At 42.7% G+C, this 23,159-nt stretch overlaps 1 protein-coding gene across 1 annotated transcript in view; it reads right to left on the reverse strand.

Moving 5' to 3' along the window:
• The window catches only part of ALOX5 (arachidonate 5-lipoxygenase), a 57,261-nt gene that overhangs the window by 23,599 nt on the left and 10,503 nt on the right, over nucleotides 1–23,159 (reverse strand). Inside the window, 2 exon segments of the mRNA NM_001205113.1 lie at nucleotides 4,266–4,388; nucleotides 21,762–21,843. Coding sequence (NP_001192042.1) covers nucleotides 4,266–4,388; nucleotides 21,762–21,843 — 205 coding nt within the window.

Raw genomic sequence — 23,159 nt, forward strand, 5'->3', positions numbered from 1 at the left:
CTGCCCCAGAATAAACCTTGCCAAAAGAGCCACATTCAGTTAAAATTGCACCTTCCTTCATTGAGTTTGTTTCATAGTAGAAATCAGTATTTTCTTTTTCTACTCCCAGGGCAGGCTTGAGGTAAGTGTGGGGGAGGGGCACAGGAGAAGAAAAGGCAAGGATTGCTGGTACCTACAAGAGTTCTAGGGTCCAGACATCCAGCAGGCGCTACATAAATGGCAGGTGAGCTAAAGTAAAGAGCAGAGAAGGACACAAGGAAGCCAAGAAGAGGGAACGGTTCTGCCTCCTGTCCCCCGAGGGCCACCTGCTCTGGGAGGCCTCCAGCCCACAAAGGAAAGCCAGTCTGAGGAGATGGGAGAGCACAGGGATATTAAGCAGATTTTTTTTATGCCAGGGTTTCTCAAGGCCTTACAATCCTGGGGGCAGGGGTTCACAGTATGCTCCCCAGACCAGCAGCATCAGCAACCCCTGGAGTTAAAATGCAGATTATCAGGTCCTGCCTCAGCCCTCCTGCATCAGAAACTATAGAAATGGGTCGAGAAATCCTGATTTTTAACAAGCTCTCCAGGGGATTCTGATGAGGTTGCAATGTTTTCCAAAGTAATTTGACCACAGAACAAGCTCTTTTATAGGGAAACCATATTTTATGCTTTGTGTTATGTCTTCTTTTATGACCCATTTTTAACCACACACACAAAAATGCTACTTTAGCAAATATAACTAAAATGTCCCAGGTCTAACTTAGGTGGGAATATCTCCTCTACATTTCCCAACATTTTTATCTTCCAATGGGATGCATCTCTGACTGCCTAACAAAATTCGATAGAGGCAAACAGGGTTAATATACAGACATGCAGACATCAGTTGGAAGAAGAAGGAGATAGTTTTTAAACTTCCAATATTAGGGGATTTTGGGTGGCATTTGTTAGGTTAAGGGGGAGGACACTATTATCTATGAGTATTCTGGTGATGTGCAGCCAACTTGCAGCCAACTTGTTTCTGAGCTGGGGTGGTAGTAGGAGGGCATGGGGTCTTCTTTCTGCACAGAACTCATGGCTTTAGTTTCTGGAGAAATGAAAGGCCCCACCGTGGGCCTCACTATGCTGCTTCCCTGCTTTCCTCCTCCTCCTCTGCTGGAACTGCCCCCAGCCAGTGTCATCCCTTCCATCCCTTCTAGGCTCCTGCTCTTCAGCATCTCAGGCGCCTGAGCCTTCTCTTCACCACCAACTCCTTTCAAGGAGCCACACATGTGATTTTGTCTGGCCTTCAACTAGCAGCAGTGACCTGTGTAGGAGGCTGGGAGCAGGCAGTGATCGGGGCTATGGCCAAGGGGCTATGGCCCTACCCCTCCTGCCCCTCCCCAGTACACGACCTCTGGCCCTCGACCTGAGCCTGCAAGACATCACCAGAGGCTACACGGGGCTCTTGACCTCAACGAGACCCCCACGCTGGGCTCGTCTACCCCACTCCTTCCCCAGCTGCCCTATGTAATGACCACTTTGTTTCCCCGATCAGCCAGATGCATAGGTCAAGGATGCCTCAGTGTCTCCTAATTTTGACCTGAATCCCAGGTCCATCCACACCACAACCTGCATTCTTTCCTCACTCCCCTAGTCCCTCTTTGGTCACTCCCTTCACCACCTCTGGGTCCTCTCATCTGACCCTTGGAGGCTGCCAAGCCAAGCTCTCACATCTCCCCGAACTCTGCAAATGCAGGTCTGTAGGAGTCCGGGCAGACTGTGGCAGCGCTTCTGATGCTGCCTACCTAGGGAGCCATCTGTGGTTACAGTGAGGTGGTGAGGTGTCCCTGGTGACCTCACAGAGAAGGGTGCTCCTTCAAGGAGCAGCCTCCACCTGATTCCATCTGATGGAAAATGCACAGGAGGTGAAGGTTTGAGCACCTTGGTCTTGGTGCGAGGCTGGTCACCTCCTCTGGAGCTCAGTCACATTTCTGCACTGTTATACCTTACAAGGAAGGAAGCTCTCTTTCTCAATTTCCTTTAAAGAGACATTCCCTAATCAGCCCACCAACTTCCTGCAATCAAGTTCTAGTTTGTAAACACAAGTGGTGAGTAAACACACAAGCTGTTCCTCCTTCAATACCACCAGGAAACGTTACAAGCCACTTGATTCTGTGAAAAGGCCCAGCCACAGCTGACCTTTGCATAAGGTACCCTCTCTGCCAGAGCATCCTTGTCCCATTCTTCTAGGCCCCTGCCTCTGTCTGCCTGGTTGGCTACAAGGCCAGGCCAGATGCCTTTCTGCTGTGAAGACTTCCTGGGTTCCATAACAAGATAACACCAGACAAAGTGAAGGATCCTCTGTGAGTCCTTGAGGGCAGAGGCCAATCTGAGGGAGCAAGTGTGTGATGATGGAGACCTGGGTCCTGGCTGGCCTGACCCCATTACTAAGAATGGATGGAAACTAATGCTGTTTTGAGGGAGAACCTTCTCTGTGTGGGGTTGACCTATGTGGCCTCATTATATTCTCACAACAACCCTGGGTAGGATCTGTGGTCTCATTCTTTAGATGAGACACTGAGGCTCTGAGAAGTTAGCTTCCCTAAGATTACCTTCCACTGGCCCAGAGGCCTCTCCCATCTGCCCCTCATCTCCTCAGGGTATGGGGTACATTGAGCTACCTCGCTGAGGTCCAGTCCCCTTGACTCAGGATGTACCCTCCTCAAATGCAGAGAGCACACCTCTAATTTCCTTCTTAGAACCTCATGGTCCTCAGCCAGCAGAGGTAGGGCTTAGCTGGCCTGCTCAGCTGTGCTGCACCAGGAGGGGCTGAGGGCCCATCTCAAGATTCCTTTGCTATGTTCCTTTGCCAAACATTCCATAACTCAAGGGGCCAAGTTACGTGGCAGATGTAGAGAAGGATGGGCTATGGTATCATTGGAGAAATGGTGGCCTGTGTGGCCAGTACTGGGGAGCATAAGGGAGGAGGCATCACTCAGGCCCAGGGGCTTCTAGGAGCTTCTGGGAGAAGGGCCACCTCATCTAGGTCCTGGAAAATGATGAGTTGTATTTAGCCAGGCCAAGAAGGGAAGAATGGTATCTGAGGTGGAGGGAATGGCACATGCAAAGACAAAGGGCATGAAGATGCCTTGCTAACTAGTTCTTGACACACATGGCTGGAGTGTCCTGTGCATCTGGGAGCAAGAGGGAAGGCAGGTGAGCTGGGCAGAGATGTGCAGGCTCTCACCCATAGTTGGGGTAATCATTGGAGGATTTTAGAAGGGGAGTAAAAGAATTATATTTGCCTTTGTAGAGGGAACTTCCAGCAAACTATGTGTGCACTTGAGAATGAACTTCCAATTGCTGTGTGGGATGGATCCTGGGGAAGCAGGTAGAAGGATGTTTCTGAATGTCCCAAGGAGGGATGACAGAACCTGAGGGAGACATGCATCCTGAGACCCCAGGAGATAAACATGACCCCACAGGCAACTGGGTGGAGGAAGAGGCCAAGGGAGGCATGGAGGCCAATGGTTTCAACCCTGACTGCACACTGGAGGCCCCAGGGGACTTTGAGAACATATGTAGAAGTGGCCTTGCAGATGCTGGTGTGAGAACTCCCTAAAGTGTCAAGACACAGCTCAAAGTCTCCTCTACTGGCCCTGGGATGGTGCTGGGGCTCCATATGTTTTAACGAGCACCCTAAGAGTTTCAGTAAAAGCCCTGCAGTAATTCAATCACAAAGAAGGAGCACAAATCAAATCTCTGTTGTTTATCAGCCAGGGCCATTGGACAAGTTCTGTGACTTCCTTATTCCTCAGATTCTTCAACTGCAAAGTGAGAATAATAACCATGCCTGCCTCACTGGGTTGCTGTGACAGCCAGCCTGGGGATGGGTGTCAGTGGTCAGCGCAGGCATGGTGGCCATTTTTCCTGCAGAGCTTTGCTATCTAGGTACAGCCTGGGCCCTGTCCACCCTTGCATTGGCCATGGGAAGATGAGATATGGGTGGGGATGGGACACTTCAAGTAAAGACCTCTACTTTGGGCTGACAACAGAGCTATGTTTGGTGTCTGGAGTCATCCAGGTTTTAATTTTGTTTAGATACAGGCCACCCTGTGGTTGTACACTGAGGATCCAGCATGGCCAAGATACAGTCAGATGATTTGGAAAGAGGTGCCCAGCTGAACTGCTTCCCCATCCAAAGCACCCCACACACACACACTCCGAGAAAGGAGTGAGGATCTCACTCGCAGCCCTAGCCCCTGGAGGAGCTGCCCAGCATCCTTAGGTTCTTGGAAACTCACGCTTTAGAGTAGTTCAGAACGAAGTCCACACCCTTCTCGCTATCAAACTGGATGTCTCGGGGTAAATCCTTGTGACATTTGGCATCAATACTCAAAGGGAAGCCAGGGTTCCACTCCATCCACCTGAGCATGAATAAAAAGAAGAAAACTGCATCAAATGCTTGGCCTTTGGGTTAGCCCTCTCAGACTAAAGGCTGCTCAACTGGTCTGAGGATGTGTCTTCTATCAGGTCAACGCATTCTAGCTGAGTGTGTATCCTGGGGGGTACTGGGACCCCTCCCAGGGGCTGGCAGTAGCCTGCTTTGCTGTGCCCAGAGCATCACAGTAGGAGGTCTGAGGTCCCCTGAACCTGAGACTGGGCTCACGGCAGAGGAGTAGTGAATGGTCGATGTTTACCAGTGTACAAAAAGAAGCCGAAAGGAAGCATCAGAAGACCTCACCCAACTGCAATCTCTCCCCTGGCATAGAGCAGCCTTGACGATCACTGGAGGTAGAAGTGGTTGATGCTACCCCACTTCTGGGCTGACCTGGACAGCTAGTATGTCCCCTGCTCAGTCAACACACCGCTGCACTGTGTGTGGTAGCTGGGGAATGGGGGCAGGGTCATGTCCAGGGCAGCAGGGTGGTTCGATGAGGAGCTTCAGGCACAGACCACTGCTAGTGGTAGGCTTAGTCACTGTTATAACCAAAATAGCTTCCCCCAAAGACAGGCCGTGCCAAAAATTTCAGGTCCTGGTGTCCTTGAAACTTATCCTGCAGCATTGATCACTTTTTTAAATTTTACTTTTCTTAAATAAAGACTTTATTTTAGAGGTGCAAATGTGCCTGTGAGCATGGGGTGGGGAGGGCAGAGGGGGAGGAAGAGAGAGACTCTCAAGCAGACTCCCCACTGAGCACAGAGCCTGACATGGGGCTGGATCCCACAACCCTGAGATCATGGCCTGAGCTGAAATCACGCTTAACCAACTGAGCCACCCAGGTGCTCCTTAAATTTTACTTAAAGATTTTTTTCTTAAACTTTTCTTTCTTTGCTTATGCAAAACCCAAACTAACCAAAACTGTCTCTTTAGCATAGGGAGAATGATCTCCTATGTCTTTAAAAAGCAAAATTTACAATCTGGTTAACAGCTTTTCCATTTGTATTCCTAATTTCCCTTTATTAAAATCTCCCTTGGGACACCTGGGTGGCTCAGTGATTGAGCATCTGCCTTCAGCTCAGGTTGTGATCCTGGGGTCCGGGAATCAAGTCCCACATCAGGCTCCCTGCAGGGAGCCTGCTTCTCCCTGCCTATGTCTTTACTTCGCTCTCTGTGTCTCTCGTGAAAAAATAAATAAAAGCTTTAAAAAAATCTCTCTTATGTAAGGAAAGTAAAACACCAAGAGTTGAAGTCATAAAAAAGTCTGGAGTCCGTTTTTTTTTTTTTTTTTAAGATTTTTTATTTGTTTATTCATAGAGAGAGAGGGGGCAGGCAGAGACACAGGCAGAGACAAGGCAGAGAGAGAAACAGGCTCCATGCAGGGGGCCCGACGCGAGACTCCATCCTGGGTCTCCAGGATCACGCACCAGGCTGCAGGCAGTGCTGAAACGCTGCGCCACCGGTGCTGCCCTGGAGTCCCTTTAATATCATCTTGCCTTTTATTTATTTATTTTTGAATTATTATTATTTTTTATTGGAGTTCAGTTTGCCAACATATAGCATAAAACCCAGTGCTCATCCTGCCAAGTGCCCCCCTCAGTGCCCATGACCCAGTCACCCCAACCCCCACCCACCTCCCCTTCCACTACTACTTGTTCATTTCCCAGAGTTAGGTGTCCCTCATGTTTTGTCACCCTCACTGATATTTTCACTCATTTTCTCTCCTTTCCCTTTATTCCCTTTCACTAAATTTTATATTCCCCAAATGAATGAGAACATATAATGTTTGTCCTTCTCCGATTGACTTATTTCACTCAGCATAATACCCTCCAGTTCCATCCACGTCAAAGCAAATGGTGGGTATTTGTGTTTCTAATGGCTGAGGAATATTCCATTGTATACATAAACCACATCTTCTTTATCCATTCATCTTTCGATGGACACCGAGGCTCCTTCCACAGTTTGGCTATTGTGGATATTGCTGCTAGAAACATCGGGGTGCAGGTGTCCCGGCGCTTCATTGCATCTGTATCTTTGGGGTAAATCCCCAGCAGTGCAATTGCTAGGTCATAGGGTAGCTCTATTTTTAGCTCTTTGAGGAACCTCCACACAGTTTTCCAGAGTGGCTGCACCAGTTCACATTCCCACCAACAGTGCAAGAGGGGTCTCCTTTCTCCACATCCTCTCCAATATTTATTGTTTCCTGCCTTGTTAATTTTCCCCATTCTCACTGGTGTGAGGTGGTATCTCATTGTGGTTTTGATGTGTATTTCCCTGATGGCAAGTGATGTGGAGCATTTTCTCATGTGCGTGTTGGCCATGTCTATGTCTTCCTCTGTGCGATTTCTCTTCTTGTCCTTTGCCCATTTCATCATTGGATTGTTTGTTTCTTTGGTGTTGAGTTTAAGAAGTTCTTTATAGATCTTGGAAACTAGCCCTTTATCTGATACATCATTTGCAAATATCGTCTCCCATTCTGTAGGTTGTCTTTGAGTTTTCTTGACTGTATCCTTTGCTGTGCAAAAGCTTCTTATCTTGATGAAGTCCCAATAGTTCATTTTTGCTTCTCTTTCTTTTGCCTTCATGGATGTATCTTGTAAGAAGTTACTATGGCCGAGTTCAAAAAGGGTGTTGCCTGTGTTCTCCTCTAGGCTTCTGATGGAATCTTGTCTCACATTTAGATCTTTCATCCATTTTGAGTTTATCTTTGTGTATGGTGCAAGAGAGTGGTCTAGTTTCATTCTTCTGCATGTGGATGTCCAATTTTCCCAGCACCATTTATTGAAGAGACTGTCTTTCTTCCAGTGGATAGTCTTTCCTCCTTTATCGAATATTAGTTGACCATAAAGTTCAGGGTCCACTTCTGGATTCTCTATTCTGTTCCATTGATCTATGTGTCTGTTTTTGTGCCAGTACCACACTGTCTTGATGACCACAGCTTTGTAGGTACAACCTGAAATCTGGCATTGTGATGCCCCCAGATATGGTTTTCTTTTTCAATATTTCCCTGGCTATTCGGGGTCTTTTCTGAATCTACACAAATCTTAAAAGTATTTGTTCCAACTCTCTAAAGAAAGTCCATGGTATTTTGATAGGGATTGCATTAAATGTGTGAATTGCCCTGGGTAACATTGACATTTTCACAATATTAATTCTGCCAATCCATGAGCATGGATTATGTTTCCATCTCTTTGTGTCTTCCTCAATTTCTTTCAGAAGTGTTCTGTAGTTTTTAGGGTATAAACTCTTTACCTCTTTGGTTAGGTTTCTTCCTAGGTATCTTATGCTTTTGGGTGCAATTGATAATGGGGTTGACTCCCTAATTTCTCATTCTTCAGTCTCATTGTTAGTGTATAGAAATGCCACTGATTTCTGGGCATTGATTTTGTATCCTGCCACACTGCCAAACTGCTGTATGAGTTCTAGGAATCTTGGGGTGGAGTCTTTTGGGTTTTCTATGTACAGTATCATGTCATCTGCAAAAAGGGAGAGTTTGACTTCGTCCTTGGACTTCCTCTTTCTTTTACAGAGTCCCCCTTAATATTTCTTGCAGAGCTGGTTTTGTGGTCACATATTCTTTCAGTTTCTGCCTATCTTGGAAGCTCTTTATCTCTCCTTGTATTCTGAATGAGAGCCTGCCCCTGCTCAGCTCGGGGCAGGAGCGTCCTTGCTGTCCTGTGCCCTCCTGGCCTCTGCCTGTCCTTGGGTGAGCGCCGGATCCTGGGCTGTGTCCAGCGCCCTGGGTTCCGGGGCCTGCACTGCTGGAATCGTGCTCCCAGGGCCGCAGCCCCCTCCGTGTGGAGCCGTCGCGGGAGCTGCTCCCAGGGCCAGCCGGGCCCGCCCTCCAGCCCTTTAGGGAGCTTGGCCCACAGCGTGTGGCCCCTCTCCCCTGGGCGCAGGTGTCTGTTAGTGCCCCTGGGAGCCCGGGGGCATTCCCGCCCTCCTGGGGTCCTGCTCCAACTCCCTGCGAGCGCCTTTCCGTCCTTCCGTCCGGGAAGGTTGGTGCAGCTCCTGCTTCTCCGGACCTGGGCCTTCCTGTCCTGGGGGCACTCGCCCCGCGGCCTTAGCCCAGCTCGTCACACCCCCTCCCCATGCCTTTTTTATTTTTAAATTTTTTTTCCATCTTCCTACCTTGATAGAAGCACAAACTCTTCTCACTGTAGCGTTCCAGCTGTTCTCTCTTTAAATCTCAGACTGAATTCATCGGTTTTCAGGATGATTTGAAATTTATCTAGGTAAGTTGGTGGGGACAGGTGACTTCGGGACCCTACTTTTCCTCCATCTCGCCCCGCCTTCATCTTGCCTTTTACTGTCACAAAAATCCCTATGGCTTTTCTGTGCAGTCCTATTGGTCCAGTAGGACTCCATTAGGACCACAAGAGCCAAATAGGAACTGAATATGATCCATCAGAGCAAATGCATTTTGAAAAGCATTTTCTGTCTCGCAGCACTGCCATTTCTCATTGATGGTTTACTTATAAGATTACATTTTCCTGGACTCTAAGAAAATCTTCTATATTTGTTATATTTGATTTAACACCACATTAACAGAATACAATGGAGACAAGTGTACAAGTGTACAACATCCTAATCTACTGATATTTCCCCCCCTTATTTTAGAAAATTCATTTCCTGGGAACTCCTGTCTCTCACTGCTGTCGCCCCACCTCCTGAGTGGGCAGCACTGATGGATGAAAGTGCCCGGCCAGGGTGGTCAGGAGACTATGGCCTCTGAGTGCATGGAGACAGCACAGTTGTGAGCTTGCCACCAACACCTGTGTCCCTCCCACTGTAGGCACTGCTACCTGAAACACCTGACCGGCTAACCTGCATGGGGGCCAAAGGCCTTCATGTCCTCCGATAAACAGGCAAAGAAAAAAAAATCACACTCCACTGAGGAAGACCAAGTTGAACAACCAGGCAGAAGGAAGAAGAAGCAAAAAAGACATTTAATTTCTTTGAAAAAAGGAGAAATGTTAAAGAGATGTGAGTAAAGGAAGTAGTTAAAAGACTTTCTCCAACAACAAAACATGATTTCTGAATTGAAAATTCAGTAGAGAAATGGGAAAAGAGAATAGTCCCTGTGAGATCTAATTTTGTCTCCTGGACAAAATGTATTCATTCAATAACTAGTTACTGAGAACCTGTCAGGTGCCAGGCACTGCTCTGTGCAAAATGGAAGAAAATGTAACACAAATACAGAACAAAACCACAAAGAAATGGAAACTACGATGGGGATTAAGGAGTGTACTCTGTTGTGATGAGCACTTGGTGTTATATGGAAGCAGAAGCACTGAATATTGTACACCTGAAACTAATATGACACTGTATGTTGACTACTTGGGATTAAAATTAAAAAAAAAGAAAACACAGGAGACATGAAAGGCAGGTATAGAAGATTTAACATGCAGAGACTAAGATCCAAAAGGATGGAGAGGGATATATGGAGAACCAAAAATCCAGAAATAAGAGAAAAACTTTCTTAAATTGAAAAGACTTCAATTTTCTGAGTAAGCCCCAGGTGGAAAAGAAAAGGGCAAAAGGGCATGTATAGTTATATACTGATTAAGTGTTAAAATGCCAGAGAGAGGGAAGATGTGTGTGTGTGTGTATGTGTGTGTGTGTGTGTGTGTGTTGGTGGGAAGCGTGGAGTGGGGCAGAAAGACAAAAGGAGGTGGGGTGGAGAGAAGGGAGAAGGGGAGAGGGAGCAGGGGGAGAAAGGGAGAGCGGAGGAGAGAGATGCTCTCACAAGCTCACAAGTTTCTAGGAGAAGAAAATAATCGACTTATCATTAGGTTTCTCATTTTATACTGAAAATGAGGAGACAGTGTGAAGTATTTACAGATTTCTTCTTAGGTCGTCATCTAAGCCTCTTATATCGTCAAGTAATTGGTGAGGGCAGGAGAATTTTCGGGAGGTAGAGACAAGCATCCATTCAGGTATTATATTACCCCAAACCTCTTCTGAGGAAATTAACTGAACAAATTCAGTCTAAACCATTAGAATGAACCACAAAATTCTGAAATATAGTAAAAAGTGTTCATCAGAAAACAATAGCAAGTATAATATTAAATTAACAGAAATATCAAAGGCTTTTCTCAAAAATCAAAACCATCATTGCTACTATTACTTGTTTTGGGAATTCCAGTTATGAAATAAGGAAAAAAATACAGTGATGTAAATAATGGAAAATAGCAGACAAAATTATCGCCATTTAGATAATCTGACCGAATAACTAGGTAACTAAAAAGACCCACTAACAAAAAAGATTAGTGCCAGGCAGCCTGGGTGGCTCAGCGATTTAGCACCGCCTGCAGTCCAGGGCATGATCCTGGAGACCTGGGATTGAGTTCCACATCAGGCTCCCTGCATGGAACCTGCTTCTCCCTCTGCCTGTGTCTCTGCCTCTCATTCTCTCTCTCTGTGTCTCTCATGAATAAATAAAATCTTTAAAAAAATGATTAGTGCCAATATAAGAGTTTAGTAAGTTGTCAATACAAAATATTTAAAAATGAATAATATATCTTTATCCCAGCAATATTTATTTACAACTAGAAGAATATCCCGCTCAGAATGGTACAAGCTATAATTTCCCTTGTATAAAGTACCCAGGGAGGAGAAAAGTCTGCAAGAAGAAAATTAGAAACTCTACAGAAGGTCATTCCACAAGACCTAGATGGGAGGGAAAGACATATTGTGTTCTCAGGCAGGGGCGGGGAGGGCTGAATGTCATTCAGTACATAACATATTTATATGTAATTCAAAGCAATGCTCATCATGAAAATTTTAAAAGAGAATGACAGAGCTATTAACATATATTAGAAAGATATAATATTCAAAAGATGGCACTGAGTTGCAGAAAGAAAAACAGACTAACATGAAAAGTCCAGAAACAGCTCCAAGAAAATATGTAACTATGATATAAAACTAGCTAACGCTTATCAAGTGTTTTCTATGTGCCCCAAACTATTTCTATGAATTTTCATGGTTTAATCTATTTAATTCTCTCAAAACCCTGGGTGGTAGTTCTTATTTATTTATTTATGTATTTATGTATTTATTTATTTTTTATTATTTTTAATAATAAATTTATTTTTTATTGGTGTTCAATTTGCCAACATACAGAATACCACCCAGTGCTCATCCCGTCAAGTGCCCCCCTCAGTGCCCGTCACCCATTCACCCCCACCCCCCACCCGCCTCCCCTTCCACCACCCCTAGTTCATTTCCCAGAGTTAGGAGTCTTCCATGTTCTGTCTCCCTTTCTGATATTTCCCACTCATTTCTTCTCCCTTCCCTTATATTCCCTTTCACTATTATTTATATTCCCCAAATGAATGAGACCATATAATGTTTGTCCTTCTCCAATTGACTTATTTCACTCAGCATAATACCCTCCAGTTCCATCCACGTTGAAGCAAATGGTGGGTATTTGTCGTTTCTAATGGCTGAGTAATATTCCATTGTATACATAAACCACATCTTCTTTATCCATTCATCTTTCGACGGACACCGAGGCTCCTTCCACAGTTTGGCTATTATGGACATTGCTGCCAAAAAGTAGTTCTATTCTTTCATTCATCTTTTTTTTATTTTTATAAATTTATTTTTTATTGGTGTTCAATTTGCCAACAAATAGAATAACACCCAGTGCTCATCCCATCAAGTGCATTTCACTCATCTTATAGCTTGAGGGGGTGAGGCACACAGAGCCTAAACAACTTGCACAGAACATGGGGTGAGTGGCAGTAAATGGGAGCTGAGCTCAGAAACTGGCTTCAGAGCCCTTGCCCATAACCACAACCCTGGGCTGGCTCTGCGCGTGGTGGGTGTCCTCCCTAGGTAGTAGGGACGAATGTAGTATGTAATAAGTAATAAGTGATACTGAGGATGCTTGACCCCTACTTCACGTAATGTATAAAAATACATGGCAGGTGAATTGTGGGTGTATAACATGGCATGTTAAAGACTAAATTGCAAAAGTATAAGACAAAAATATAGGTGTACGAATGTGACACTGGGTTGGGGAGGGCCTTCTTATGCAAAGCAGGAAACCCAAAAGCAGTAAAGAAAAGTCAATATATGTAGTTAAGAAAATAAAGAACTAAAATCTTCTGTGACAAAAGCAACAGAAGACAAATGACATATTCTATACTTATAACAAAATGATATTATCCTAATATACAAAGAACTTCTTTAGATTAATAAGAAAGACAGAAAAATAAAGCATAAACATAGGCAATTCAAAGAAGAGGCAATGCACAGGGGCATAACTCCTAGTGGTCGGGGAATGCACATTAAAACAACAATGGAGTCCAACTTAGAGATTTTTAGATCGTTAAAAATACAAAAGATCAGCATGATTGGGTATGTTGTATATATACACGTGCAACTGGAAAATTGCACTGAAGATTGCTATAAAATTGTGGGGAAGGACTTTTGTTAGTATTTCTTAAAATGAAACTGCTCATTTGACCCAGCAATATGAGTTATGGAAATCAATCTGGCACCAGTCCATCAAGCTGCTTGTACAAGGCTGCTTCTTGCACCACTGTGAGTAATGCCACATACAGACAAACATACAGGTGGGAAACAAGCTGAATGTCCATCAATAGGGGAATGGCTGAATTCACACACAGCTAGAAATATGCGGCAATTCAAGAATGAGGAAATCAAAGAGATACGATTGCAGGACATTAGACTGACCTGAATGAAAATGTCTCAAGATGCAAAGCATGTCTCAGAAACAGTTGCTCTGGGTGATAACTGAAAGAACCTCTTTGGAAAACAATTGGCAATATCTAGAAAACTTAAAATGTGGTCTGCAATCCTGCAAGTCTACTTTGAGGAATATTCCCTGGAGAAACTATTCCATGATGGCACCAGGAGACCTATGAGGAAGCTCACTGTGGTGCAGTCCACATGCCCATCAGCAGGAGAGTGAGTGAGCCTGACGGTTTATTCATACAATGATGTGCTGCAAATGAATGGATAACACCTGACTGTGTCAACTGGCTCCTCTTTAAAACAGAATAATGAGTGAGCAAAGCAAAGTTGTGAAGTGATTAAATATTGTTGATTGCAAACCACTCCACTGCACACTGTTCTGTGTGCATGCGCCCTCCGGAAATATGCAGTCACGGTGAGAACGGGGCAGTGCATTACCACCTATGTGGGTTTCTCCATTGCCCTTCCTGGCTGACTGAGGGGTGAGAGCCAGCTGGACCTGCAGCTTTCTAACAGATTGGAGGCTATTCTTAGTTACTTTACTTCCAAACTCTTATCTGGAACCCCAAGAGTTTATGTGAAAGAGGAACCCTAGATTATGCAGATAGTGCAGATTTGGTACAGTGTTTCCTGAACGGAAGCAGAGGAGGGTATCTGAAAAGGACAGATGAGTGGAAGGAGGAAGAAGAAATAATGATTAGATCTAAGAGAGGGGAAAACTGCTTCAACAGAAAAGCTCTTGGCCCCATCTCCCTAGGCCCTGCCAAAGCCCTATCCCTGTGAAACAAACACATCACAGAATCCACAGCTCCCTAGTAAAGTAGCATTTTCCAAAGGGTGCCTCATAGAGTACTTGTTCTGTAGATGTTTAGAATCATGTGTCAGATTCTCTTGGAAAACACTGGGCTTAAAAAAGAATTAGCACAGCCCACCAGCACAGAACTTCTCAGAATTCTCAATGTTTATGTGTACTGGGAACCTCCAGGAGGGGGATGTAATAAACAGTTTCCTGAGCTTGTCTTATCATGGGGACCAAGTTTTTGGACCACTGCTCCAGGACACACTTTGGAAAATACCGAGTTAAGACAACATGCCTGTAAGACTAATTTAATTTGTCAGCCATTAACATCTTAGTCCGAATTACAGTGTAATGGGTAAAACTTGCTGTCTGTTCACCTAACAGAATACAAACCAGGTTAATTCTCTGAAAGCTGTTTAGCATCACCACAATCTAGCATTTCCTTCTTTCCACAGGGCCAAATGTCCATGGAGTGCTCACTGTAGGGGCTCTGACAGGTGTGGCTGAAGTGGGGAGGAAGGCTGAGGAAGGAGCATAGAAATAACAATCCTTTAAAATGGGAATGGTGGTATAGAGCTCTCAGACAATGCCTTGTGCGCTGTGCCAAATACAAAAGTCTCAAAACACATCATATGGTGTCTGAGCTGAGAGGCTCAAACACAAACGTCTTAAAACATATCACAAATTCATAAATCTTTAACATTACTCAGATTACCTTCCTTCACTTGATATAAAGACATTAAAGTTTTATTTAAACATTTTACTATGAAATCAAATATATGAATACGTGTATGTTTGTAGCTGTATATAATCTGTATATATATAACATATATAAGCACACACATGCAACAAAATGTACAAAACAGCTCTATAACCAACATCCAGATGGAGAATCAGAACATTACCAGTCCCCTGACACCACACCTGCTTCCCATCTCCATCCTTCCTTTTATGGGAATGGTTTCCATGCTATTGTCTATTGTTGCACTGCTATATAACTTTCCCTAAACAATACAACTCCAAAATCCATGGATTGGCCAGATATCTTGTGTATGGCTTCCACTGGTCAACACTGTATTTGTGAGGCTGCCCATGTTGCTCTGTATAGCAGCAGTTCACTGACTCCTCTTCTCTTGCTTTATTGGACTAAAAAAACCCTGACATACTACACATACCTTGTAAGGAGTTACACTATAGAGGAATATGTGGAAATATGTAATGGTCATCACTTCCCAAAAGCTCCTCCACAGCCCAGGTAATCATACTGATTATTCAGCATGATTCCTTCCATTCCTCATCCTTGGAAGGAGTCACAAACTCAGATGTCTCCACAGCCAAAGAAGGACGTGAAATATGCCTTGATGATAGACAGGTGTTGGACTGAGAAGGCCTGGGGGATGAGAGCCCTGTTTACTCAGAGCTCCACAATGATCATGATACAAATTTACAGGCTGGATACAGCACACTGACCATCATTTTCCAGATGAGCACTCTAGATCATGTATTATTTCAAAACCAGCTATTTGAAATATAATTTACATATAATGAAGTTCACCCCTTAAAAATATCCAATTAAAGGATTTTTAGTATACTTACAGACTTGTGCAACCTTCATCAAAATCTAATTTTGGGATATTTTCACCCCAAAAAGAAACCCTGTGCCCATTGATAGTCCCCATACCCCATCCCCAACTTCCTGCCCTGGGAGACCAATAATCTACTAATCTGTGCTCACAGACTTACCTGTTCTAGACATTTCATATAAATAGAATCTTACAGCATGTAGTCTTTTATAAACGACTTTTCTATTTAGCATAATGTTTTTGAGGTTCATCTATGGTTTAGCATGGATCCATAATTCATACCTTTTTAATGCCAAGGAGTACTCCATTATATGGATATACCACATTTTGTTTATCCATTTATCAGTTAGTGGAATTTAGGTTGTTCCTACCTTTGGGCTATTATAAATGTTGCTATGAATATTGTATACAAATTCGTGTGTGTGTGTGTGTGTGTAGAGATCCCTATTCTCACTACTCTTGCGTAAATACCACACACAAAAGAAAAAATGGGGCAACCGCTAAATTGTTTTTCAAGTTGGCTGCACCATTTTACCTTCTACCAGCAACATCTGAAGGCTCGTTTCCCCATATCCTCTCCAGTACTTGCTACTGTCTGTGTTTTTGATTCTAGTTCCTGGTGGGTGTGAGGTAGTTTCTCATTGTGATTTTGATTTGCATTTTCCTGATGATTAATGGTATTGAGCATCTTTTCAAGTGCTTATTTCATATATTTTCTCTGGAGAAGTATTTATTCATTCTTCTTTATGGCCAAAATATATTCCATGGTACAGACATACCACATTTTATTTATACTATACATTCATCAGTTAACAGACATTTGGGTTATGCTCACCTTTGGTTATTATGGGTAATTTAAACATTCATATACAAGTTTTTGTGTGGACATATGTTTTCACTTCTTTTAGGTATATTCCTAGGTGTGGAATTGGTGGGTAATACAGAAACTCTTTATTTAATAATTTGAGTACCTTGGGATGCCTGGGTGGTACAGTCGGTTAAGTATACAACTCTTGGTTTCTGTTTGGCTCAATCTCATGATCTGAGGGTCATGAGATTGAGCCCCCTATTGGGCTCTGTGCTCAGTGTGGGATCTGCTTGAGATTCTCTTTCCCTCTCCCTCTGCCCCTTCCACTCATGCTCTCTCTAAGTCAATAAATCTTTAAATAAAGATAAATTGAGGGATGCCAGGGTGGTTCAGTGGTTGAGCGTCTGCCTTCATTTCAAGGCGTGATCCCCAGGTCTCAGAATAGAGTCCCTCATCGGGCTCCCCTCAGGGAGCCTGCTTCTCCCTCTGTCTCTGTGTGTCTCTCATAAATAAATAAACTAAAAAATATTTAAAAACAAAAAGATAATTTGAGTAACTACTAGACTGTTTTCCAAAGCAGCTGCACCATTTTACATTCCTACCAGTAGTGTTTGAGAGGTTTGATTTCTCCACACCCTCACAACTCTTGTAATTATCTAACATTTTTTATTTCAGCCATCACAGCAAGCATGACGTGGTAATGATTTGCATTTCCCTGATGAACAATGATGTCAAGCATCTTTTCATGTGCTTACTGATAATTTGCATATCTTCCTCAGAAAAATGTCTATTCAGATGCTTCTCAATTTTTAAATTGGGTTGTCTTTTATTTTTGATTTGTAAATATTGTGGATACAAGTCCCTTACCAGATACATGATTTGTACATATTTTATCAATTCTGTGGGTTGTCTTTCACTTTTTAAAAAAGGATTTTATTCATTTATTTGAGAAAGAGCTAGAGAGAGAAAGAGAGCACAAGAGAGGTAGAGGAAGAGACTCTCCAAGGAGACTTCCGCTGAGCATAGAGCTTTGATGTGGGGCTCGATTCCATGACCCATGAGATCATGACCTGAGCCAAAACCAAGAATCAGATGCTCAACTGATTAAGCTACCCAGGTACCCCATTTTTTCACTTTCTTTTTGTTATCCTTTGCAGCACAAGTTTTTTAAAACTTTTTGATGACATCAGTTTATCTTTCTCCTTTATTGCTTATGCTTCTGTTGTCATTTCTAAAAATCCTTTACCAAATCCAAGGTTATGAAATTTCACTCCTGTATTTTCAATGTTTTATAGTTTTAGCTCTCACATTTACATATTTTATCTACTTTAAGTTAATTTTTGTATGTGGTATAAGGGTCCAATTTCATTCTTTTGCCTGTGGCTAGTTGGTTGTCCTAACATTGTTTGTTGAAAAGGCTATTTTTTTCTCCATTGAATTGCCTTGCTGCCTTTGTTGAAAATTAATTGACCACAAATGTAATGGCTTATTTCTGAACTCTCAATTTAATTTAGTTGCTCTATATATTTGACCTTTTGCTTATGGCACATTGTCTTGATTACTGCAGCAGGGTAGTATTTCTGATACTGGAAATGTGAGTTCCACAACTTTTTTTTTTTCAAGATTGTTTTAACTATTCTGAGTTCCTCCCATTTCCACATGAACTTTAGGATCAGTTTGTCAATTTCTGCAAAAAAGTAACCTTTTTTGATAGGGTTTGTGTTAAATTTGTACATTGCTTTGGAGAGTATTGCCATTTTAATAATATTAAGTCTTCTGGTCCATTAACATAAGATGTCTTTCACCTTATTTAGGTCTTCTTTAATTACTTTCAACAATGTTTTGTAGTTTTCATTGTATAGGTCCTGGACTTCTTTTTTTAAGCTTATTTATAAATATTTTATTCTTTTTGATGCTATTGTACATGCAACTGTATTGATCTTGTACCATGCAACTTTGCTGGCTTAGTAGTTCCAGGATGTTTTTTAAGATTTTATTTATTTATTTATTTATTTATTTATTTATTTATTTATGAGAGAGAGAGAGAGATTGAGAGAGAGGGAGAAATAGCAAGAGAGAGCATGAGTGGGGTCCACAGGGCAAAGGGTGAGGGAAAAGCAGGCTCTCCGCTGAGCGGGAGTCCAAACCCAGGACCCCAGGACTAAGACCTCAGCCTAAGGTAGATGCTTAACTGACTGAGCCACCCAAGACCCTGTTCCAATAGTTTTTTGGTGAATTCCTTCATATTTTCTACATAAAAGATTGTGTCATCTGTGAATAACAATGGTTTTATTTATTTTTCTTTAATGTGGGTGCTCTTTGTCCCCTTCCTGCCTAATAGCCATGGCTAGAACCTCCAGTACAAAGCTAATACAAGTGGCAAAGCTGACATCTTTATCTTGCTCCTGGACCTTAGGAGAAAAGCATTCAGTTTTTTCCCATTAAGTATGATGTTAACTAATTTTTTTTACATATGCCCCTTATTGGTTGAGAAATTTCCCTTTAATTCTTATTTTTCTAGTGTTATTTTTAATTATGAAAGGGTGTGGGATTTTGTCACATGCACTCTTGTGTTTCGTTGTTCTTTACAGATACGGTAAGTGATTTACTTTCTTTGTTCTTTACAGATACGGTGATTTACTCTACAGATACATTAAGTGATTTTTTTGGATGTTAAGCCAAACTTGCATACTTAGGATAAATCTCACCTGGTCATATTGTATAATGCCTTTTACTTGCTGCTGGATCCAGCTTGCTAGTATTTGATTGAAAATTTTGCATCTATACCCGTAAAAGACATTGGTATATAGTTTTCTTATAATGTCTTTGATTTTGGTATAATAGTGATCTTATCCAATGAGTTGGGACATGTTCTATCCTCTTCTATTTTCTGGAAGAACTTATGCAAGATTGGTATTAATTCTTTAAATGTTTGGCAGAATTAATCAGTGAGGCCATCTGGGGCTGGGCTTTTCTTTGTGGGAAGTTTCAAAATTACCGATTTGATCTTTTTGCTTGTGATTGTTCTATTCAGATTATTGATTCCTCAGGAAAGACCCCAAATAGCCGGAGAATATAAAAAAAAAAAAAAAACCAGAGCCGGGGGCATCACAATGCCAGATTTCAGGTTGTCCTACAAAGCTGTGATCATCAAGACAGTGTGGTACTAGCACAAAAACAGACACATAGATCAAGGGAACAGAATAGAGAATCCAGAAGCAGACCCTCAACTTTATGGTCAACTAATATTTGACAAAGCAGGAAAGAGGATCCACTGGAAAAAAGACAGTCTCTTCAATAAATGGTGCTGGGAAAATAGGACATCCACATGAAGAAGAATGAAACTAGACCATTCTCTTAGACCAGACACAAAGATAAACTCAAAATGGATGAAAGATCTAAATGTGAGACAAGATTCCATCAAAATCCTAGAGGAGAACACAGGCAACACCCTTTTTGAACTTGGCCACAGCAACTTCTTGCAAGATACATCCATGAAGGCAAGAGAAACAAACGCAAAAATGAACTATTGGGACTTCATCAAGATAAGAAGCTTTTGCACAGCAAAGGATACAGTCAACAAAACTAAAAGACAACTTACAGAATAGGAGAAAATATTTGCAAATGACATATCAGATAAAGGGCTGGTATCCAAGATCTATAAAGAACTTCTTAAAATCGGAGAAGGACAAACATTATATGGTCTCATTCATTTTGGGAATATAAAAAATAGTGAAAGTGAATAAAGGGGGAAGGAGAACAAATGAGTGGGAAATATCAGAAAGGGAGACAGAACATGAAAGACTCCTAACTCTGGGAAACGAACTAGAGGTGGTCGAAGGGGAGGTAGGCGGGGGATGGGGGTGACTGGTTGACGGGCACTGAGATGGGCACTTGACGGGATGAGCACTGGGTGTTATTCTATATGTTGGCAAATTGAACACCAATAAAAAATAAATTTATAAAAAAAAGAACTTCTTAAACTCAACAGCAAGGAAACAAACAATCCAATCATGAAATGGGCAAAAGACATGAAGAGAAATCTCACAGAGGAAGACATAGACATGGCCAACACGCACATGAGAAAATGCTCCGCATCACTGGCCATCAGGGAAATACACATCAAAACCACGATGAGATACCACCTCACACCAGTGAGAATGGGGAACATTAACAAGGCAGGAAACAACAAATGTTGGAGAGGATGTGGAGAAAGGGGAACCCTCTTGCACTGTTGGTGGGAATGTGAACTGGTGCAGCCACTCTGGAAAACTGTGTGGAGGTTCCTCAAAGAGTTAAAAATAGATCTGCCCTACGACCCAGCAATTGCACTGCGGGGATTTACCCCAAAGATACAGATGCAGTGAAACGCCGGGACATCTGCACCCTGATGTTTCTAGCAGCAATGTCCACAATAGCCAAACTGTGGAAGGAGCCTCGGTGTCCATCGAAAGATGAAGGGATAAAGAAGATGTGGTCTATGTATACAATGGAATATTCCTCAGCCATTAGAAACGACAAATACCCACCATTTGCTTCAATGTGGACGGAACTGGAGGGTATTATGCTGAGTGAAGTAAGTCAATCAGAGAAGGACAAACATTATATGGTCTCATTCATTTGGGGAATATAAAAATTAGTGAAAGGGAATAAAGGGAAAGGAGCGTAAATGAGTGAAAATATCAGTGAGGGTGATAAAACATGAGGGACAGCTAACTCTGGGAAATGACAAGGGGTAGTGGAAAGGGAGGTGGGGGAGGGGTTGGGGTGACTGGATGATGGCCACTGAGGGGGGCACTTGGCGGGATGAGCACTGGGTATTATGCTATATGTTGGCAAATTGAACTCCAATAAAAAAAAAGATTATTGATTCCTGACTCAGTTTTGGTTATTTCTGCCTCTTTGGAAATTTGCCCATTTCACCCAAGTTATCTAATGTGTTATACAATGTGTTATACAACTGTGCATGCAGTTGTTTATAGCATTCCCTTTGATTCATTTTAATTTGTGCAAGGTGGGTACTATACTTCCTCTCTTATTTCTAATTTTAATAATTTGAGTTCTCTCACTCTTTTTCGTTGGTCTGTTAGCTAAATATTTGTCAATTTTGTTGCAGATTATATATCACTTTATAATTGAATTCTTATCAGAAGACATAAAAAAATGAGAGGTAATCTCTACAATCTGTTCTTTAGAGGCTAAAGAACCTTAATGTAAATCTAAGCTTTTGCTGTCCCATTCTTCCTAAATGCTGATATGGTTGACCTCAAGTTTTTTCCATAATGCTGTTTACCATCTCTGTCTGTAGTGGTGGTCAGGTGGAGGTTGGGGATTGAGGAGCACTACAGCAAACTGGCGGCTTGGTCATCTTAGCAGCAGTGGTCGGCCATAACCTCTGGGCACAGTTTATTTATGGCCATTTGGTCTGATGTCTTAACTCACCGATACTGTTTTTGCCGTGTTTCCAGCTCTTTACGTCTGTGCTGCTTGAGGATGTGAATTTGGTCATCGCAGGCCAACTTTGCTGTGAGGAAAGGACAGATCTGATAAGAGCCATGGGAAGAAGGGGTAACAATGTTCAATATTCGGGTTTCCCTCACACAAACCCTGCCCCCATCTTTACATGCCTCAGAATATTGCCCTGTTCATATTGAGGACACTGGGGCTTGGGGAGGTTGAACAGCTTTGCCTTTGAACTTTGCTGAAGGTCACACAGCTAATTAGTGGAGTTTCTTTTTTTTTTTTTCTTTTTTCTTTTTTTTAATTTTTATTTATTTGTGATAGTCACACACACACAGAGAGAGAATGAGGCAGAGACACAGGCAGAGGGAGAAGCAGGCTCCATGCACCGGGAGCCCAACGTGGGACTCGATCCCGGGTCTCCAGGATCGCGCCCTGGGCCAAAGGCAGGCACCAAACCGCTGCGCCACCCGGGGATCCCTAATTAGTGGAGTTTCAACACAAGATTAGGCACTCCCACTATAAAAGACAAATCCAGTTCCCCCTCTTTCTGCCTGTTCACTCAGCAAGCTGAGGACCTTGTACTTTGGGGCCCTGAGAATCACATCCAGATACGTGAGCCAGGCTTGGTTCTCATCAGGCATTATGGAGGCAGGCCAATGATTCTCTACCTCTCTCCGGCAGGCATATAGTGTATACAGCAAGTTGCCTTATCTTGCTCACATGTGAAATGGAGATAATAATGCCTGTTTTTAGGGTCATAGTGGGGATTTAGTGAGCACTTCACATAGTGCTTGACACTTAGTAAGTAGGAACAATAATTAACACTACTGTCCTTATAATCATGATGGACTTGTGCTGCCTTTTCCTCCCTCTTAGCCCAGATTCAAAGGCATCTTGGTTCTCATTTCAGAAGTGGGGCAAGTAGCTAAGGGCAGGGTCAAGCTGCTCAGGGAATTTCAAGCAGGAGAAGCTGGTTCATGACTACCTTTTATACTGTTATTTAAGGTAGAGCCAGTGAACACAATTAGTGGGAGCCCAGATAGTAGGATTCCAGAAAAGGGGGTCTATAATAGCGCTTCTCCAGCTCTCTGGTTCTGAAAATTTCCATTCCACCACAGTCTGATATTTTTTGTAAAACACAATAAAAATTAACTACTAGAAAAATGAAATAAAAAACAAACCAAGGACATTCAGAATACAAGGCCTGCTTTTATTATAAGATGAAACAATAATAGAATAATTCTTGCAAGTTGCTATAAGCATTGGTAAATGCCTACTCTTAGGCTACAGTTGACTCATTGCAGACCAGCACCCAATAGTTCTTAGCCTGCACTCAGAGCTCCTTCTGGTAGAGGCAGCTCCAGTCCAGGGCTGGGA

The sequence above is a fragment of the Canis lupus genome, chromosome 28 (genome assembly GCF_011100685.1).
Source record: "Canis lupus familiaris isolate Mischka breed German Shepherd chromosome 28, alternate assembly UU_Cfam_GSD_1.0, whole genome shotgun sequence".
NCBI classification, from domain to species: Eukaryota; Metazoa; Chordata; class Mammalia; order Carnivora; family Canidae; genus Canis; species Canis lupus.